The sequence below is a fragment of the Acanthochromis polyacanthus genome, chromosome 2 (genome assembly GCF_021347895.1).
Source record: "Acanthochromis polyacanthus isolate Apoly-LR-REF ecotype Palm Island chromosome 2, KAUST_Apoly_ChrSc, whole genome shotgun sequence".
NCBI classification, from domain to species: Eukaryota; Metazoa; Chordata; class Actinopteri; family Pomacentridae; genus Acanthochromis; species Acanthochromis polyacanthus.
In genome coordinates this window covers 22,720,726-22,737,479 of record NC_067114.1, presented here as the reverse complement: position 1 = coordinate 22,737,479, position 16,754 = coordinate 22,720,726, and the positions used below count along the sequence as shown (strand labels likewise).

General features: G+C 39.1%; 1 protein-coding gene across 3 annotated transcripts in view; it reads left to right on the top strand.

The window, feature by feature from the left end:
* Positions 1-16,754, top strand: part of adcy7 (adenylate cyclase 7) — a 72,219-nt gene that overhangs the window by 35,351 nt on the left and 20,114 nt on the right. For all 3 annotated transcript variants that reach the window (XM_022196998.2, XM_022196920.2, XM_051960075.1), the window contains exons 2-6: positions 203-949; positions 5,700-5,897; positions 6,206-6,370; positions 9,335-9,484; positions 12,718-12,878. In XM_022196998.2, coding sequence (XP_022052690.1) covers positions 785-949; positions 5,700-5,897; positions 6,206-6,370; positions 9,335-9,484; positions 12,718-12,878 — 839 coding nt within the window. In that variant the 5' untranslated portion in view covers positions 203-784. The remainder of the gene's footprint in view (positions 1-202; positions 950-5,699; positions 5,898-6,205; positions 6,371-9,334; positions 9,485-12,717; positions 12,879-16,754) is intronic.

The window sequence follows — 16,754 nt, the reverse complement described above, 5'->3', positions numbered from 1 at the left end:
ATATAAACAAAGTTTCTTTTTAAACTCTGTTAAGTCTTAACTTTTGCCATCTATTATATGGGAGCCTATGAGAAGCCTATTTTCATTTTAGTCTTAGTTTGGGACACAGTAGTTTTGGTGTGTGTGTCCGTGTATGTGATTTGAAAATTTATTTTATTTTTCTATCATTCATTACTTGTCTTGCCTTCTCCTCTCCTTCTAGGTGCCTCTGAGGAGTATTGCTCCTGACCTCTCTACTCCGTTACATCCTAAAGCCTGGTGGGATCACCTTTGGCCTTAGTTGCTCCCCTCACCAGCTCCTGTTTTGTTTGTGCTCTTCCTTCATACTCCTCTCCTCCCCTTTCTTAAACTGTCCTCCCCTTTACGTCCATGTCTCCCAACCCCAGGCTTATTACTCAAACTCACTGAGGGGAACAACACAGTAGCTGGCAAAGGATGAAGCGGGACTGCTTGGCAACACCAGACAGAGGATAGAAGACACAAAAGGAGCAGCGAAGGGGAGAGAGGCTGAAAGAGAGGCAGAGAGAGAGAGAGAGGGAAAACTAGTGAAGAGAGCCACAACAAAGCTGTCCGAAGCAACAACAATCAAGATGCCACGCCGAAGGAAAGACAAGTTTTACTTGAACGTCATGAGCTCGTGAGGGGCCCCTAATAGATCTGGAACTGTAGGCGTTTTCAAGAGACTTTAGGCATACACACACAAAAATCATTTGTGAATACACACAGTCCTGCTCTCTGGGGCTCCTTGTTAACACCTGCTATGCCTCTATAAGAAGTGTTAGCCATGCCAGCAAAAGGAAAGTACCTGTTGAATGACCAGGAGCTGAAAAATGAGGCACTATACCGCAAGTTCTCCTGCATCAGCCAGTATCAGCCACTGGTACTCCTGCTGGGCCTGTCAATGCTCTGCTGTGGAATTCTCCTTATCCTCTTTTTTTCCCTTGGACTGGTGAGTTTTCATGTTCATGTACGTTGAGAGGATATCATACTGTTGAATTTTAGAATATCATGGAGTACTTATCACTGGTTGTTTGAGTGAATTCATTTTTAGTCATTACAGCTTTTTGTTCATAATCCAATGTTTAACATTTGAAGGTTTTGCAAAACAAAAGTTATATGGTATCTGTACTTTCTTTGTTGTGCATAAAACATATCAAAGTGTAACTTAAAAACCTGTACCTCCATCTAGGGCTGTGCGATAAATCAAATTAATTCGATCAATTCGCCTTTTTAAAACCTGACTGTGAAAATTTGCCAAATCGTAAAATCGAGGCGAGCTTAAATATATAACAATACAGATTCTTCTTCTGCCTTTCACGACTTGTGCACTGGCGTTTGCTTCCGCCTCTCATCTCCTTCCGCCAAAAACACTCACACCACCGTCATGGCGGACAGAACAGCAGACAAAGAGTTGGTCGCGAGAAAAAGGCCTCATGTTACATCGATTATATGGAAGTGATTCGGCTTTGACAAGACTGACACAGAGCAAACTACAGTCATGTGCAAGGTTTGCAAAAGTACTGTGAAAACGAAGAGTAGCAGCACAACTAACCTCTTTCAGCACCTCCGGCAGAGGCATCCTAAAGAATGGGAAGAGTGCTTGGTATTGCTAGCACAAGCCATAGCAAACAGACCGCAAAGAAATTGTAATTGTCCAAGATGACTAAAAAAGTCGAGATTTTATTTTTTGGCTATATCGCCCAGCCCTACCTCCATCTGTGAACTTTAAGTGATGCCTTTATCACCCCTATTCAGTAGCGACTGAGACAGAGGGGAGTGATTGACATGGAGTTGCTGTCAACTCCTATATATGAATTATTTTCTGCAAAGAGACCTTACCATTGCTAACTATGCTCTTTAGATGATAGAAATAACAAGGGATTTCACATTTTGTGACTGTAAATCAAAACCTCTGAGGTGGTAAAAAAAACATCAACCAATGAGGAAGAAGAAACATTTTTCTGTTTAGATTTACACATAAGTTTTTACAGTGCGAAAACATTACACACGTGATGCTAAATACATATTTTCCAGAGCTTGAAAAGCATTTATTTTTTCATTCGTGCCATTGCAGTACTCATGGTGAAGCTGTACAACCAGGAATGCTGCAAGTAGACAGTGCAACATAATGTCTCAACATTTAATGCAAAAAGATTTTTGAGCAGATCAGTTTATCTCTGTGATAGACTGGTGACCTGTCCAAGGTGTACCCTACCTTCACCCTAAATCAGCTGGGGGCCTATCCCAGCTGACTTACAAAAATCTAGTTGTCCACATTGGCTTCAAACTGTGCTACAGGAATAAAAATAGACTGCATCAAATCAGTGCTGTGTTGTGCAGCAGTTTCTTCCAATTTATCCCAACACTTGAAATGAAATATTAGCTTTTGACAATGACAGTGTGTGTTACATATAGACACCAGCCCTTCAGATCATTACTCAGGCCATGATTAGCATCAAATTGGTGTTTTTCTCTCCTCCTCCAATTGATGAAATTATGGTAGATTAAAGACACAATAATGCAATTGCCAACTAAGATCCCTTAGATAAGAAAACACAATTTCGGGAACCTGGTTCAAGTATTCTTTTGAGCCACAAGGAAGGAGATTGATATAACCTTATGAATTTAGTTGGCTTTAAACGGATGAGAAGCCAATATTTATGAACAAAGAAACTTTCTTCATAAATTTTACATGGTAGCAAATAATGTTTGCAATGATTCACACAATACCAAGCCATAATTATTTATCACACTTGCTAATGAGTTGCTTAATACGAATTTTTAATATAAACATCAGGACAGCAGCAATACCGTAATTTGTAATCATGCAACTGGATGGTCATTTTGAATCCACTGGTTGACTGTGAAAATGGGAAAAACTCGTCTTCCTCGACAGCTACTGAAATAAAGCTCTTAACTCCCCTTCACTATCAGTGCAGCTGCTGAGAAGTGTGAATGAGTGAGTGATTGTGTAACTGTTTGAATGTGAAGGAGGACATTGCTGAAATAGACATGAAAACAGAGTGAGATAGTTGAGTTGCTTTTTCTAGATTATATAAATGAACAATGTAAAAATGTATATATGCAAAAAACATCGAGTGCCTGTTTATCTATAATGCCTAAGATAATTCTATGTTGGGAATTTTTCTCACTTTTGTCCATACAGAGATCGGAGGTCAGGGTCGTATACAGAGTAGTCAAACTGTGCTCAAAAGTGATTGAGCTAGGATCTTTTCACTGAAGCACAATATCCAGCAGTTAAAACCACCATTGTCTTTATATGCTTTGTTTCTAATCTGAAAAGAAGAAAATGGATCAAGAAAGAACTAACACATAAAATTTCGTTTTAAACAACACAGCTGTCAGAGTGTAGAGAATTTAATCGTGCCTCTGACTGTGACAGGAAAAGGCAGGTATGCACTTGCTTCTGCTGATCTGGGGCATGCTGTTGATTTAGGCGCAATGGCAAATAGCAATTCAGCCAGTCCAGCCATCCATTAATGAACCGACAGCTTCTGTCATCGTAGATTATATTACTTTCCCCTGTTGGAAAAACCATCTTAACCTTCCTCCTATTGTGCTGCTGCTGACTCTCTGGCACACTCCCCTTTTCTCTTGTTTCACTCTGACAATGGCTCCATCCCTCATGTATACACTATACATGTGTACATACACACAGTGGTTTTGTCTTTTGCTTATGCCCACACAAACACACACACACACACTTTTCTTCTTTGAGATTTTCTTGTCCATTTCAGTAACATGTAGCTGTTTATTTTGACACTAAATATGCAAAATCCACTCCCTCCCTCATCAATCCCTTGACATTCCATCGCTCACTTCTTTTACTTTATTGTGTTGTTCTTAGCTGCCTGCCTCGCACACATAGTTGCCAGGGATGCAGAGGAGTTGTGTGAAAATGTTAGGATGGAGCTTGTGTAACACTGTTTTTATATGCAAAGGAGGGGCAAAATGTTGCATAGGTGTTTGCAGCTATAGTCAGAAAGTCAATGTTAACTTATATAATTCCTCTTCAGTTGTGGACATCAGGTGAATAGCTGTGCTAAGAGGAAAAGTAGACAAGTGCTACTTCTACCACTGGTTTTGAGTCCTGATTGGATGGAGAAATGCGTTCAAACTGTCCTTTGTTCGGGTTCTTTAAATTTTACCTAAATTCTATGGGTCTCTGTGTCTCTAAAAGCTCTAAGAGGATATTTGTGGAGTCTGTATGTGGTATTGTATGACACATGTCCACCCCTGATATGTGACTCTTTTGTCATTCTAAACATTTTCATTTTTCAGCCACATCAGCTTTGACCCATGTCTTTGCCATCTGCATATAATTGCCTTTCTACACATAATTATATATGTGACAAATACATTGGTCGTATCATGAAAACAGTATCAGAAGTAAGAACGATTAAGGAACGGTAGAATGCAAATATTACTGAATTTTAAAATTACAGCTGGTTTCATGAGAGCTTTTTATTCCTTGATGTAGCAGGTGTTTAACATTCGAGCTGTGTCTGTTCACGTGGTCTCGTCTCCAGCTGCCATAAGATAATTGTTCTTTTTCTGCCGACAAAAAGGTTTTGTCAAGACTCACAGCTACACAGGGAGTGGAAAGTGGTTTAGTTGAGATCTGGCCTTTTCCAGTGCTGCCATGGTAACCAGAAAGCTCAACATACAATGCAGAGATGGCCTTCTCCACGCAGAGATCTATTAACACTGACTTTGTGCATCTGTCTCATTCTTGAGCGCTCTTTTAACCCCTTGTTTTCTCTTGTGTTTTCCCTCCTACACCCACTCTCTCTCCCACTTACACGAGACAATATCACATCATGTGCACACATGGACAGACATAGTTGTTGTTTTCACGCATGCATTTACACTCGCAGCACATGCACAATTGTGCATTTTTTCCCCTTGTGCTTACTTCTCACTGTACACTGACTTAATCAGGAAGATGGTGGCCTGTAGCAAGCTGCACTAACCCAATGTAAGCCTTAGTGCTTAGAGTTGAAATCACTGCCTCTCAGGAGCATCTTATGCTGATCTCAGCCTCAGGTTTAAGTGAGAACAAATTCAGCAGTAATGTACAAACAGTGAACTACTAATAAATGGATAAGAAAGTGTGTTAAAACTTTGTTTTGAAAATGGATGGTGCTATAAATAGAGGCAGGTGGACAAAACAGAACACATGAAAAAATATAATAGTCTTGTACTGTACCAATTTGGTGAAAACCCACAATGGTTGGTTTTTGCCACATGGAGGTGTTGATTAGATTTAATGCTACTGTTCAAGGCCTGTTTGTAGTGCTTTCCCCTCATGTGATAGATTACATAATTTTGGGGGGTTTGTTGCTACCAGGTCAGGTAGAAGCTGCATGGTCTCTGTGTACCTCTGAAATTTGTCTAAAATGTTCTTCAAAAATACTGTTTCATCAAACAAGTCCCTGTGTTTTCTTAATGGTGACACATACAGTATGTATGATATGATTTATATACCAACGCATGAGTAGCTCACGCTGCATATGTATCTAAACAAAAGCCAAATGACTTCTGTTAAACACAGGAAACCTGCATGAGGATGAACAATTAATGATTCATACTGACTAAAAGAAACTGAACAATTTCATATGAGAGTGTGCCTGTAGTAACATGTGTGTTCATTTTTCTGTCCCTGGTTGCTGATACAGAGTGCAGAGCACCATTGTGCCTTTGTGAGTGTGGTGAGTGGCAGCCTGTTTGTGTTCCTAGCTGTGTTTGTGCTGGTCTGTACGGAAATGCTCTCACAGCGATGGAGGCGTCTACTGGGCCTGATTGTTTGGGCCACACACCTCACCTTGGGATTCACCTTCATCTTTAACAGCCCCATCATCTTGCCTTGGGACCAGGTACAACTCACCTTCAAGCGGAGTTCAGATTCATATTTTTGCTGAAAATGTCTTTTGTGAGGTTACATACTCTAACATACTTAAAGAAAATCAAATTTTGTCAGTGAATCTTAAACAACAGTTATAATCTGCAAATATTTGCAGAGACTTCTGTTGCCAATTAAGCTTTTCTAAAGTTATTTCAGATCTTTGTCTCTGTTACTAGGCACAGATCTTTCTGTGATCTTTGCCTTTCCATGATCTTTACATTTACTGTGTACAACAAGTGGTTATTTTAAATGACTGAACCTTTCCTTTTTTGTCTCCAGGTGCCTTTCTTCCTCTTCATCATCTTCACGGTGTACACTATGCTCCCATTCCAGTTGTGGTATGCTGTGGTGCTGAGTGTCATCTCTTCCCTGTCCCATATTATGGCCCTCGCATTGCGCCTCACCATTTATAGCAAGGAATCATCTCCTTACCTTGCCAACCAGGTAAAACCATTTCAGTAAAAACTCTGCCACTATCTAATTGAATGTTTCCGTGATGTTAATACATCAGCTTGTAGCTGTTGCTTTTGCGGGAGCAGTGAGAGTGACTCTAAATTAGACCCCTTGCAGTGTTTACTAACACAAGGTATGCGTGCGCAGACCCGGTGCAGGAGCTCCTCCACATTCCACTTTAATTTAATGGGTGAGCCAGTGTCTGACGACTGGGGTGTCTCGGAGTTCCATGAACAAGAACAGAAAGATAGCGTTTAGGAAATTGCACGTCTCGGCTTTGGCCGCATCAATGGGCTCGCTTTGAGAAGGCGGTGGCGGCTGTTGTTTGGGGCTGCCGCCGCTGACAACCGCCTCCTGCTGCCTGCCGGACACGGCCTCTTGCTGTTTGGATGCAGCAGATGTGGGCTGTCCTGTTGCTGCTGGCCTGGTTCGGCATGTTGGGTATTAAAGTAATCCTTCAATGCGTTATCAGGCACTACTTTGACATACTGCACTGTCCTGCTAACGGGCTCAGGGCTTCTCTGGTATATCAGCAGGAACTGTGATATCAACGTAATGACTGCTCCCGAGAACATGGAAATTAGTAAGTAAACCAAACGTTTACCCGCGGTAACAAAGCAAGTTCCACCTGGACGCTATCACAGCTGCCATATCATCTGCTTTACTACGATTCTGACAGCCGACAGCACAACAAGAAGGCATATTTAGCGTAATATGTGCTTGCAATATCACGCCTTGGCCAGGTAAACAGGCTTTGTTTTGAACCGGGTCTGCGCGCGCAGCTGCCTAATTAAGTATGCATACGTCATGTGAAAGGGGTCTTTAAATCAAACCAAAGAATGCCAGAGTGTAGACGTTATTCAGAGAGCACAAAACACTGAGACTATGAAATATGTTGCAGACTTTTTTCAACAAATTACCATTATTTAAAAAAATCAAGTTATATGGAAAGTTAACTTGTTATATATACCCATATATTGGTCTGATTGGTATTGTATTAAAAAGATTATATAGAAATACTTAGGCAATACTCATTTAGATATCCAACAGTTGTAAACCCACAAAGGTGTTTTGGCATATGTTAAAGATAAACAGCAATTACACACGTGGACAAAATTGTTGGTACCCCTCAGTTAAAGAAGGAAAAACCCACAATTCCCACTGAAATCACTTGAAACTCACAAAAGTAACAATAAATAAAAATTTATTGAAAATTAAATAATCAAAATCAGCCATCACTTTTGAATTGTTGATTAACATAATTATTTAAAAAAATAAACTAATGAAATAGGGCTGGACAAAAATGATGGTACCCATAACTTAATATTTTGTTGCACAACCTTTTGAGGCAATCACTGCAATTAAACGATTTCTGTATTTGTCAATGAGCGTTCTGCAGCTGTCAACAGGTATTTTGGCCCACTCCTCATGAGCAAACAGCTCCAGTTGTCTCAGGTTTGATGGGTGTCTTCTCCAAATGGCATGTTTCAGCTCCTTCCACATATGTTCAATGGGATTCAGATCTGGGCTCATAGAAGGCCACTTTAGAATAGTCCAACGCTTTTCTCTCAGCCATTCTTGGGTGTTTTTGGCTGTGTGTTTTGGATGGTTGTCCTGTTGGAAGACCCATGACCTGCGACTGAGACCAAGCTTTCTGACACTAGGCAGCACATTTCTCTCCAGAATGCCTTGATAGTCTTCAGATTTCATCGTACCTTGCACACTTTCAAGACACCCTGTGCCAGATGCAGCAAAGCAGCCCCAAAACATTACTGAGCCTCCTCCATGTTTCACCGTAGGGACAGTGTTCTTTTCTTCGTATGCTTGGTTTTTGAGTCTATGAACATAGAGTTGATGTGCCTTACCAAAAAGCTCCAGTTTGGTCTCATCTGTCCAAAGGACATTCTCCCAGAAGCTTTGTGGCTTGTCAACATGCATTTTTGCAAATTCCAGTCTGGCTTTTTTATGAGTTTTTTTCAGCAGTGGTGTCCTCCTTGGTCGTCTCCCATGAAGTCCACTTTGGCTCAAACAACGACGAATGGTGCGATCTGACACTGATGTACCTTGGCCTTGGAGTTCACCTTTAATTTCTTTGGAGGTTGCTCTGGGCTCTTTGGATACAATTCCAACGATCCGTCTCTTCAATTTGTCATCAATTTTCCTCTTGCGGCCACGTCCAGGGAGGTTGGCTACTGTCCCGTGGGTCTTGAACTTCTGAATAATATGAGCCACTGTTGTCACAGGAACTTCAAGCTGTTTAGAGATGGTCTTATAGCCTTTACCTTTAAGATGTTTGTCTATCATTTTTTTTCGGATGTCCTGGGACAATTCTCTCCTTCGCTTTCTGTTGTCCATGTTCAGTGTGGTACACACCTTTTCACCAAACAGCAGGGTGACTACTTGTCTCCCTTTAAATAGGCAGACTGACTGATTATGAGTTTGGAAACACCTGTGATGTCAATTAAATGACACACCTGAGTTAATCATGTCACTCTGGTCAAATAGTTTTCAATCTTTTATAGAGGTACCATCATTTTTGTCCAGGCCTGTTTCATTAGTTTGTTTTTTTAAATAATTATGTTAATCAACAATTCAAAAGTAATGGCTGTTTTTGATTATTTCATTTTCAATAAATTTTTATTTATTGTTACTTTTGTGAGTTTCAAGTGATTTCAGTGAGAATTGTGGGTTTTTCCTTCTTTAACTGAGGGGTACCAACAATTTTGTCCACGTGTGTACCAAAATGAAATGACTCTTAAAGTATATTGTATTTGGCCAGAATCGGATCCAAAAAATGAAAAATTAAAAGTGAATCCATTGGAAGGGCATAATTGAGTAATATCAGTTTCTAATGTCCCAATCCAGCTGCAATGACGTGTGTGTGTGTGTAGTATGTGCATAACAAGTGCTTTGCCAACTGAGCTCTAACATCGGACTCTGTGTTTTCTTCTCTAGCTGCTGTCCAATGCAGTGGTGTTTCTGTGTGGCAGTGTGGTTGGAGCCTTTCACAAGGTCCTAATGGAAAAAACCCTGAGGCAGACCTTCCAAGACACTCTGAGGTGCCTGAGCATGCGGATGAAGCTTGAGATAGAAAAGAGACAACAGGTTAGTTTAATACAGTGGCTTTTGAAGGCCATTGCTTGTGAGTTCCACATATGGTAGAATAGCTACATTTTGTCTACAGTGCTTAATGTTTCCAGAGAGGACTTGCATGTAAGCTTGTTTTTGGAAAAAAAACAAAAACAAGGAAAGTGGGAGAGTGTGTGCTCTAATATTGACATAGGTTGCAGTGACTATTTGCTAACCATTGTTCTCCCTGCTTTTTCTGTATTTTTAAAACATCACAGAATGGAGGCAAACATTACAGACATATGAGAATACCGCATCAATCATTTTTATTGCCATACGGTCTTTACTTTGGCTGGCCTCATGTTGACTCTCTCAAGGATGTTTTCATTACGACTAACAAATCCTTCTCAAATTAAATTTTCCTGTGATGCTTTTTAAATTAGATTCATCTGTGCTGACTTGCTTTCGCCGCAAAGGCCTTTTTAAAACAATTTTAGTCTTTTCTCGTTTGTTTTGACTGTTGCTTTGTATAGGGCATAAAGCACGATGACAAGCTGCAGTGTTGCCAAGCAGGACAGAAAGGAATTATATAATCATTAACATTTAAACCTCTTCTTGCATTTGAACTGGAGCTGGAAAAAGACAGAGTGTGATCCACTAAGACAGCCACAGAGTAAAAAATGGGGAACTGATAGTAACAACTTCTTGTTCCCACATTAATTTCAGCGACAAGAACCCAGTGTTTTTCCTGAAATGTTTCCTGGCAGGGTATGAAGGACATCAAAATGGTATTCGAACCTGTGTGATGTTAACACTCCCCTATGATAGCAAAACTAATGGAATTCTCTGAAATCGAGCAAAAACGTGTCTCTGCATTTAGTGGCAATGCAGATTTTTACATATTAAGCATTTGTATTGTACCCAAATAATCTTATATACAGATTAGTGTGAGGGATATACAAGTGCTATATCATGTAATATATTCTGTTATCACACACCATCATCTATGCAAATGTCACTTTTGTTTTAATGAGTATTTTTTTAAGAGGTCATCCAGTTTGAATGAAAGCATGCACACAGACACGTGCATATGAATACATATAAAAATGCAAACTCAAATAGTCAATTTCAATCCCCGTATGTTTTTAAAAACTAGTCAAAAGAAAAAATCTGAAATGTCTTGAGTCAAAACAAATTCACCTCTTTGCAATAACAATCTAATTCAAGGTTATGTGCAATTTCATTCTCATAAGTCCTTGAGAGCTTGGAGAGTGTCCAGAAACACTCCAGGGAAATGAAAGACTTGTGATAGCACTCGACTTTTGAGAAAAAGCTACTTGGAAAAATTTAAACCGAAAAATGTGTAAACCAAAATATCCTGTTGAAAGTAGTGTTTGCTTTAAGCCAATGCACTGTCAGACCAATACTAGAGGCAAATCAATCACTAACATAGCCTTGCATACCATAAAATGTGTGGTAATGATAGAATTATGCCAAGAGAGTGGAGAATTTTTTTCAGTTCCTGACTTGAGAAATAAGTAAAAGGATCCATGACTAGAGCAGAATACAGGATGTTATTCAGGAGTTATGTCAAGTATATTGGATTGTGAAGGCAGTGTTTGTTCCAGCAGGACAGTGACTTGAAGTATATAGCCAAATCAGGAAAGCAATAATTTCAAAACAAGAATGCAAATGTTATTACGTCTCTCAGCTGAAGTCCAGAACTAAACCCCCCAAGATCTGTATAATGAATTGAACATAACTGTTCACACGTGCAGCCCTCATCCCATCTCATCTACCTTGAGCAAATGTGAGAGAGTTGAAATCATTTTTTAAAAAATCACTCTGCTGAATAACAGACATATTCATAGTTTGAAGGTTGTATATTTGAATACATTTTAAGCACAGTTATTCTGAAAAAATCCCTTTTTTCAAAACATTTTTGTCATCACTTTATTTTGTAAGTGTACAGCATGAGGACAAGGGTAATGAATATTGAATTCTTAAGCAGGTACTAATTTATTCATACAAACATCTCCGTCTTTATTCTTTCTCAAACACGTGTCGGTTCACAAACCAATACGTTTCCCAGGTCTTATGTTCACGTCACATTTATTACTATGTGCATTCACTTTCTAAAGCACTTTGGCTGTTAAGTCAATTTGTAGATAAACACTGGGGTATGTTTTGGAACTTCTAACTGGACAAAACATCCTCAAATTCAGTCAATAACAGCGACAAGGCTAAAATGAACTACCTCTATTGATGAGACACTGGGGAGAATTTGGAAATGTGAAGAGTTGCTTTATCATTATTACCAGTGCAGACTGAAATTGGGGAAAAAATGTATCACCTAATCAAAGGTCTTAGTGAATGATTAACAGTAAATCAGTACATTCATGTTATTGAAATTGTTCTAAAAAGTCTCCTCTGCAACTGTAGCAAATTTGATGCAACAGAAGTGAAGCCCAGTAGGTACCACTCTATTTTAATAATAGCAGTTACAGACTGTCTCTTCAGTAAATGTGCTGAGCAACCATGGAAGAATGGTTCTGGTTATAACAAATGTGGTTTGGACCTGGTGCAGGATAAAAGAGGATAACACGCCTTGACTCAGCCAGCGTTCATGCCTGTCTGAGGGCTTAATCATTTCTTAATCATTACTCTTCAGATTCTTGTCTTAATCAAGCCTTTGAACTTTGAGCACTTTGCAAGCCTGTGACTTTTGTAGCAGGCTGACTCCAGTGTGAGTTCTTAGCTAACCAATGAACTATATATATATATATATATATATATATATATATATATATATATATATATATATACACACACACACACACACACACACACACACACACACACACACACACACACACACACACACACACACTGAAGTAGACCTGCACGATTAAACTGGCCTAATTACATTTGTAGAGAAAAATTGTTTTGCTATTTTAGGTGATGGGATTTAATATAAGAATTGGCAAATAAGCAAATAAGTAGTATTCCGGTAGAAGCTTGAGAACAAAATGCATTGATGTAGTTCTGGGTCTCTGAACTTGTGAGTTTTCTCTGTGTGTGCGTGTGTATGCGTACAGGTACATGTGTGTGTTCTGGGTGTTCTCAGGTAGGCCTTTCTTCATTTCAGGGCTTTACCACTTATCATTGTACACTGAGTGCAACAGTCTAATAAGTTTAATTTCCTGGCTCAGCTAAATTGCAGTTACGTGACTGACTGTGTGTGTCTGTGTGTGCATGTATGTTTGCAGGAAAACCTGTTGCAGTCTGTGCTGCCAGTCTATATCTCCATGAAGATGAAACTTGCAATAATGGAGCGCTTGCAAGACTGTAAAGACAAAGAAGAGCAGCAGCGACTGGTCAAAGACAACAACTTCCACAGTCTTTATGTCAAGAGACATGAGAATGTCAGGTATACCTGCAAAATACCTTAAAACACATGGAAATGTGTAGATTTTTTGATTTGTTAATCATTAATTAGTCCCTGTTGTAAAGAACCATCTCATTACAGAGCCCTTAATTTTGGTGGTGAAAGCATGCACTTGAAGATGGTTAAAGCCTGCCTCACTGTTCAACCATCAAGACTCTTTGAGGACGCTGATATGTCTTCCTGCTTATTAGCAATGAATGAATATTTGACTGTCCTACTTTACATTTTTAAAGTAACAAGTGATTATGGCCTGAATGTACTCTGCTTATGATTGGCAGGAAGCAGATTTCCAAACTAAATAAAATGTTGAAAACTTAGAACAGATCACTTCAAATAGGTTATGACTCCCATGTATATTTACAGTCGAGGTCAAAAGTTTACATACACTTGTAAAGAACATAATGTCATGGCTCTCTTGAGTTTCCAGTTATTTCTACAACTCTGATTTTTCTCTGATAGAGTGATTGGAACAGATACATCTTTGTCACAAAAAACATTCATGAAGTTTGGTTCTTTTATGACTTTATTATGGGTTAACAGAAAAAGTGACCAAATCTACTGGGTCAAAAATATACATACAGCACATGAATTGGCAATTTTGGTGACTTAGAAAGTCGTGTCAATGAAATAAGCTTCATAGCATTGCCTCTTAACTTCTTGTGAGTGATTATGAGTGACTACAGCTGGTTACTTCTCTGAGGCCATTTAAATAGGGCTCAGTGGATACAAATGCCCACAAACACTACAACGGGAAAGTCAAAGGAGCTCAGCACAGATCTGAAAAAGCGAATCATTGACTTGAACAAATCAGGAAAGTCACTTGGAAACATTTCAAAGCAGCTGCAGGTCCTAAGAGCAACAGTGCAAACCTCGACTGCAGTATGGCAAGCATGTGAAAACATGTATCTTAAAGAGCAATTTTAAAACTCGACGATGTTTTGCTTGCTTTTGTTTATTTGGAAAGGAGAACTGAAGTATAGTAGTTTTTATAATCGCTATGCTTTGTGTCACTTCTAAAAACTTTTATTGCTGTGTACTTCAATCAGACTGTGTTTGTTCTAGTTCTTTGAAATTGTTAGTTGTTCTTGGGACAACTTACATCTGTGCTTTCTCTTTGTACTTCATTAAACATACAAGGCATAGAAAAGCAAATAAAGTAGATACAAAGAGCAGATATGTCTGACCAATTCTGGTAATGCTGGAGATTATTAGATCTGTTTACAGAGCAGTGACCCAGTTACAGCTTCATTTTACGAGGGCTTTATTAATTTAGCAAGTGCTGACAGATATTGGGGCAGCTTAAGTTGAACTTGGCAGATGGATTACTGACTAGTTTCTTCTTTCTGCTCGCTGTAGACAAGATACAGTCCCTGCTGTGTCTCGGTAAGGTAACAGCATTGTAGTTTTTCTTTAGACTAATTTAAATGCATTGTAAACAGACTTCTGGATTCAGTTTTTGTGGTTCATTTCCAGGAATTCATTTTAATGTGCATATTCTACATGTTGGCATACAATAACACTGTAATGGCAATGCACATTTGAAATTATGTAAATTACTGTACTGGAAATGTCTACTCTTTTAAACTATTTTTGTGTGAGCGTATGTTTAAAGACTCTTAGAGTTTTGGTCTTTTTTTAAATCAAGAGGCCATTTTGATGGCATCAGTCATGTGTGCTTCAATGTTCATTTAAGGCCTCTGTAAAAAGGTGGTGAATGATAGGCTGGATGCCTTGCCTATTCCTGTAATTACCCCAGACCAGTGATTAGCTATGTTGCCCGTCTCTTATAGCACCTGGCCGTTTTCAAGTTGTGAAACAGTTCAAGCTTGTACAGTACTTGTATTCCTTTGCCAGTTAGCTTAGGGTCAATTGTATTCAGGCCAGGCTACAATAGTGCCAGTAATCAGCTTCACTAGGTATGGGGTGTCTCAAAAGATGTTCACTTCTTATAGCACATGTAGCACTCTCTATATTATTTGTTTGTTGTTTTTTTTGTCTGTCTCTAGTTTACACGTGCAGCGTTCATCACACAACTGTTGACACTTCTCCTGATTGAGTGAGATGAGTGTGGTGTTCACTGATGCTTGCATTGCATTGGTTAGAGTTTTAGTTCCCACCAAGAACAGTCATGTTAAGATAGGGTGTCAGGTGCTCTTTTTGGGTTGGATTTTTTTCCTTGTGGTGTTGAGGTCTTTCAGAGGTCAGATAAGATATCATTGTACATCTGCAGGTTGCTGACAGGCAGCTTTAATGAAGCCTACAGTATGATTCAGCATTGGACCAGACAGGCCTTTTAATTGGTCACAGATCAGGTCTGCTGGAGGTTAATGAGAGATGGGTCAGGTGTTTTTGCCTGAAAGGCTTTATCCCTATTCAGGTGCTTAAATGGTCACAGTGGCTCATAATGGGCCAACTGGGCTGTGAAAGAGAAAAAAAAGCCTTTTTTGGTAAAAATGTAAAGGACACAAACACTGTAAACTTCATGGCCCTTAGTTCTCCCCAGTTCACTGATCAGTGTTTGATTAACTGTGCATTGAGGAGGTTGTTTCTGTAGTCAATTTTAGGGTCTGACCAATATGGGCTTTTTGAGGCCAATGCAGAGTCTGATATTTGGCAGAAATTTTTTTTGGATAAACGATTAATTGGCCAATTAATTTTAAAAATATAAAATGAATAAAACGGCTTATTTTTTGGTCCCTTAACACTTACACCAACAAAGATATGAATTACAGCCAGAACATTTTAGTCTTTTACAATACTTTGTCCTTTAGTATTTAATTAGCAGAGGAATTTTCAAGTGAAAAAGCATGCAACAAAGCATTAAACCTCTGGGAAATTATATAACCTTAAAAAACTCAATCTATAAATAAATTGTGAAATTAATATTTTCTTGTACTTCATGTTGCTGCAAATTGGAGGTAGGTTAAAGTACAAATGAAATTACTGTCAAAATGTTATTTATATGCAGCGCTCTGATGCCATTTAATTTTAAATGACACTTTCTCTACTCCATTATTTCTTTGCCATGAAGTCATGGCTCATATGACCCAAAATAAAAACTAGAGAGGTCTTTCTTGGATGTCAAAACATGTCATCTTTGACAGAATTGCGCTTCCACTATATAATGGTCACAAATAGTCCGACACTGTTACTCCATAACACACACAGTGAGTTGCTGTTACAGCCTGTCTCAGTGTATTTTCTGACAAAGTAAAACTAAGAGTGACATCATGATGGTTGCTGAAGACAGACAGTAATGTTCATCATTTTAACTTTTTGGGCCTGCACTGAATAAACCCCTCCCCTCTGCGTTTCTTCACATCACTCCTCCTTAAATGCCCTTCAACACACAGCTGATGGAGCGATGAACGATCATTCTGTTCTATTTTGGACACGTTATTTCTGCAGTTATTCACTGGCTTTTAAGCTGTTAGTTGACACAAAGAGAGATAAACTGAAATGGGAAACATGTTGAGTCATGGTTAATTTCACATCGTCATTATAAACGTACCTGTCGGCTCACGACACGCCTGTAATGTTGCCTGGCTGTAGATTACTCCTGTACGTTACTGAGAATACAGCGGTGAGGATTGAACAGAGACAGAGCTCCATGTATTGGACAAACAGCACAAGAACGTCATTCTGTGGGACTCCAACAATTAACAGCATTTGCTGTTTTATGAGAAATTAAGAATATATTGGCTTTTAATCGACAAACTCCGGACAGTGTCGACTAGTTTAATAATGGCTAGAATCGGCCGATTTCATCGACTGGCCGATAAATTGGTCAGGCCCTCGTCAGTTTCTGTAGGTGATCGAGTAACTGAACAAAGCCACTGAATTCAGTGATGAAGACTG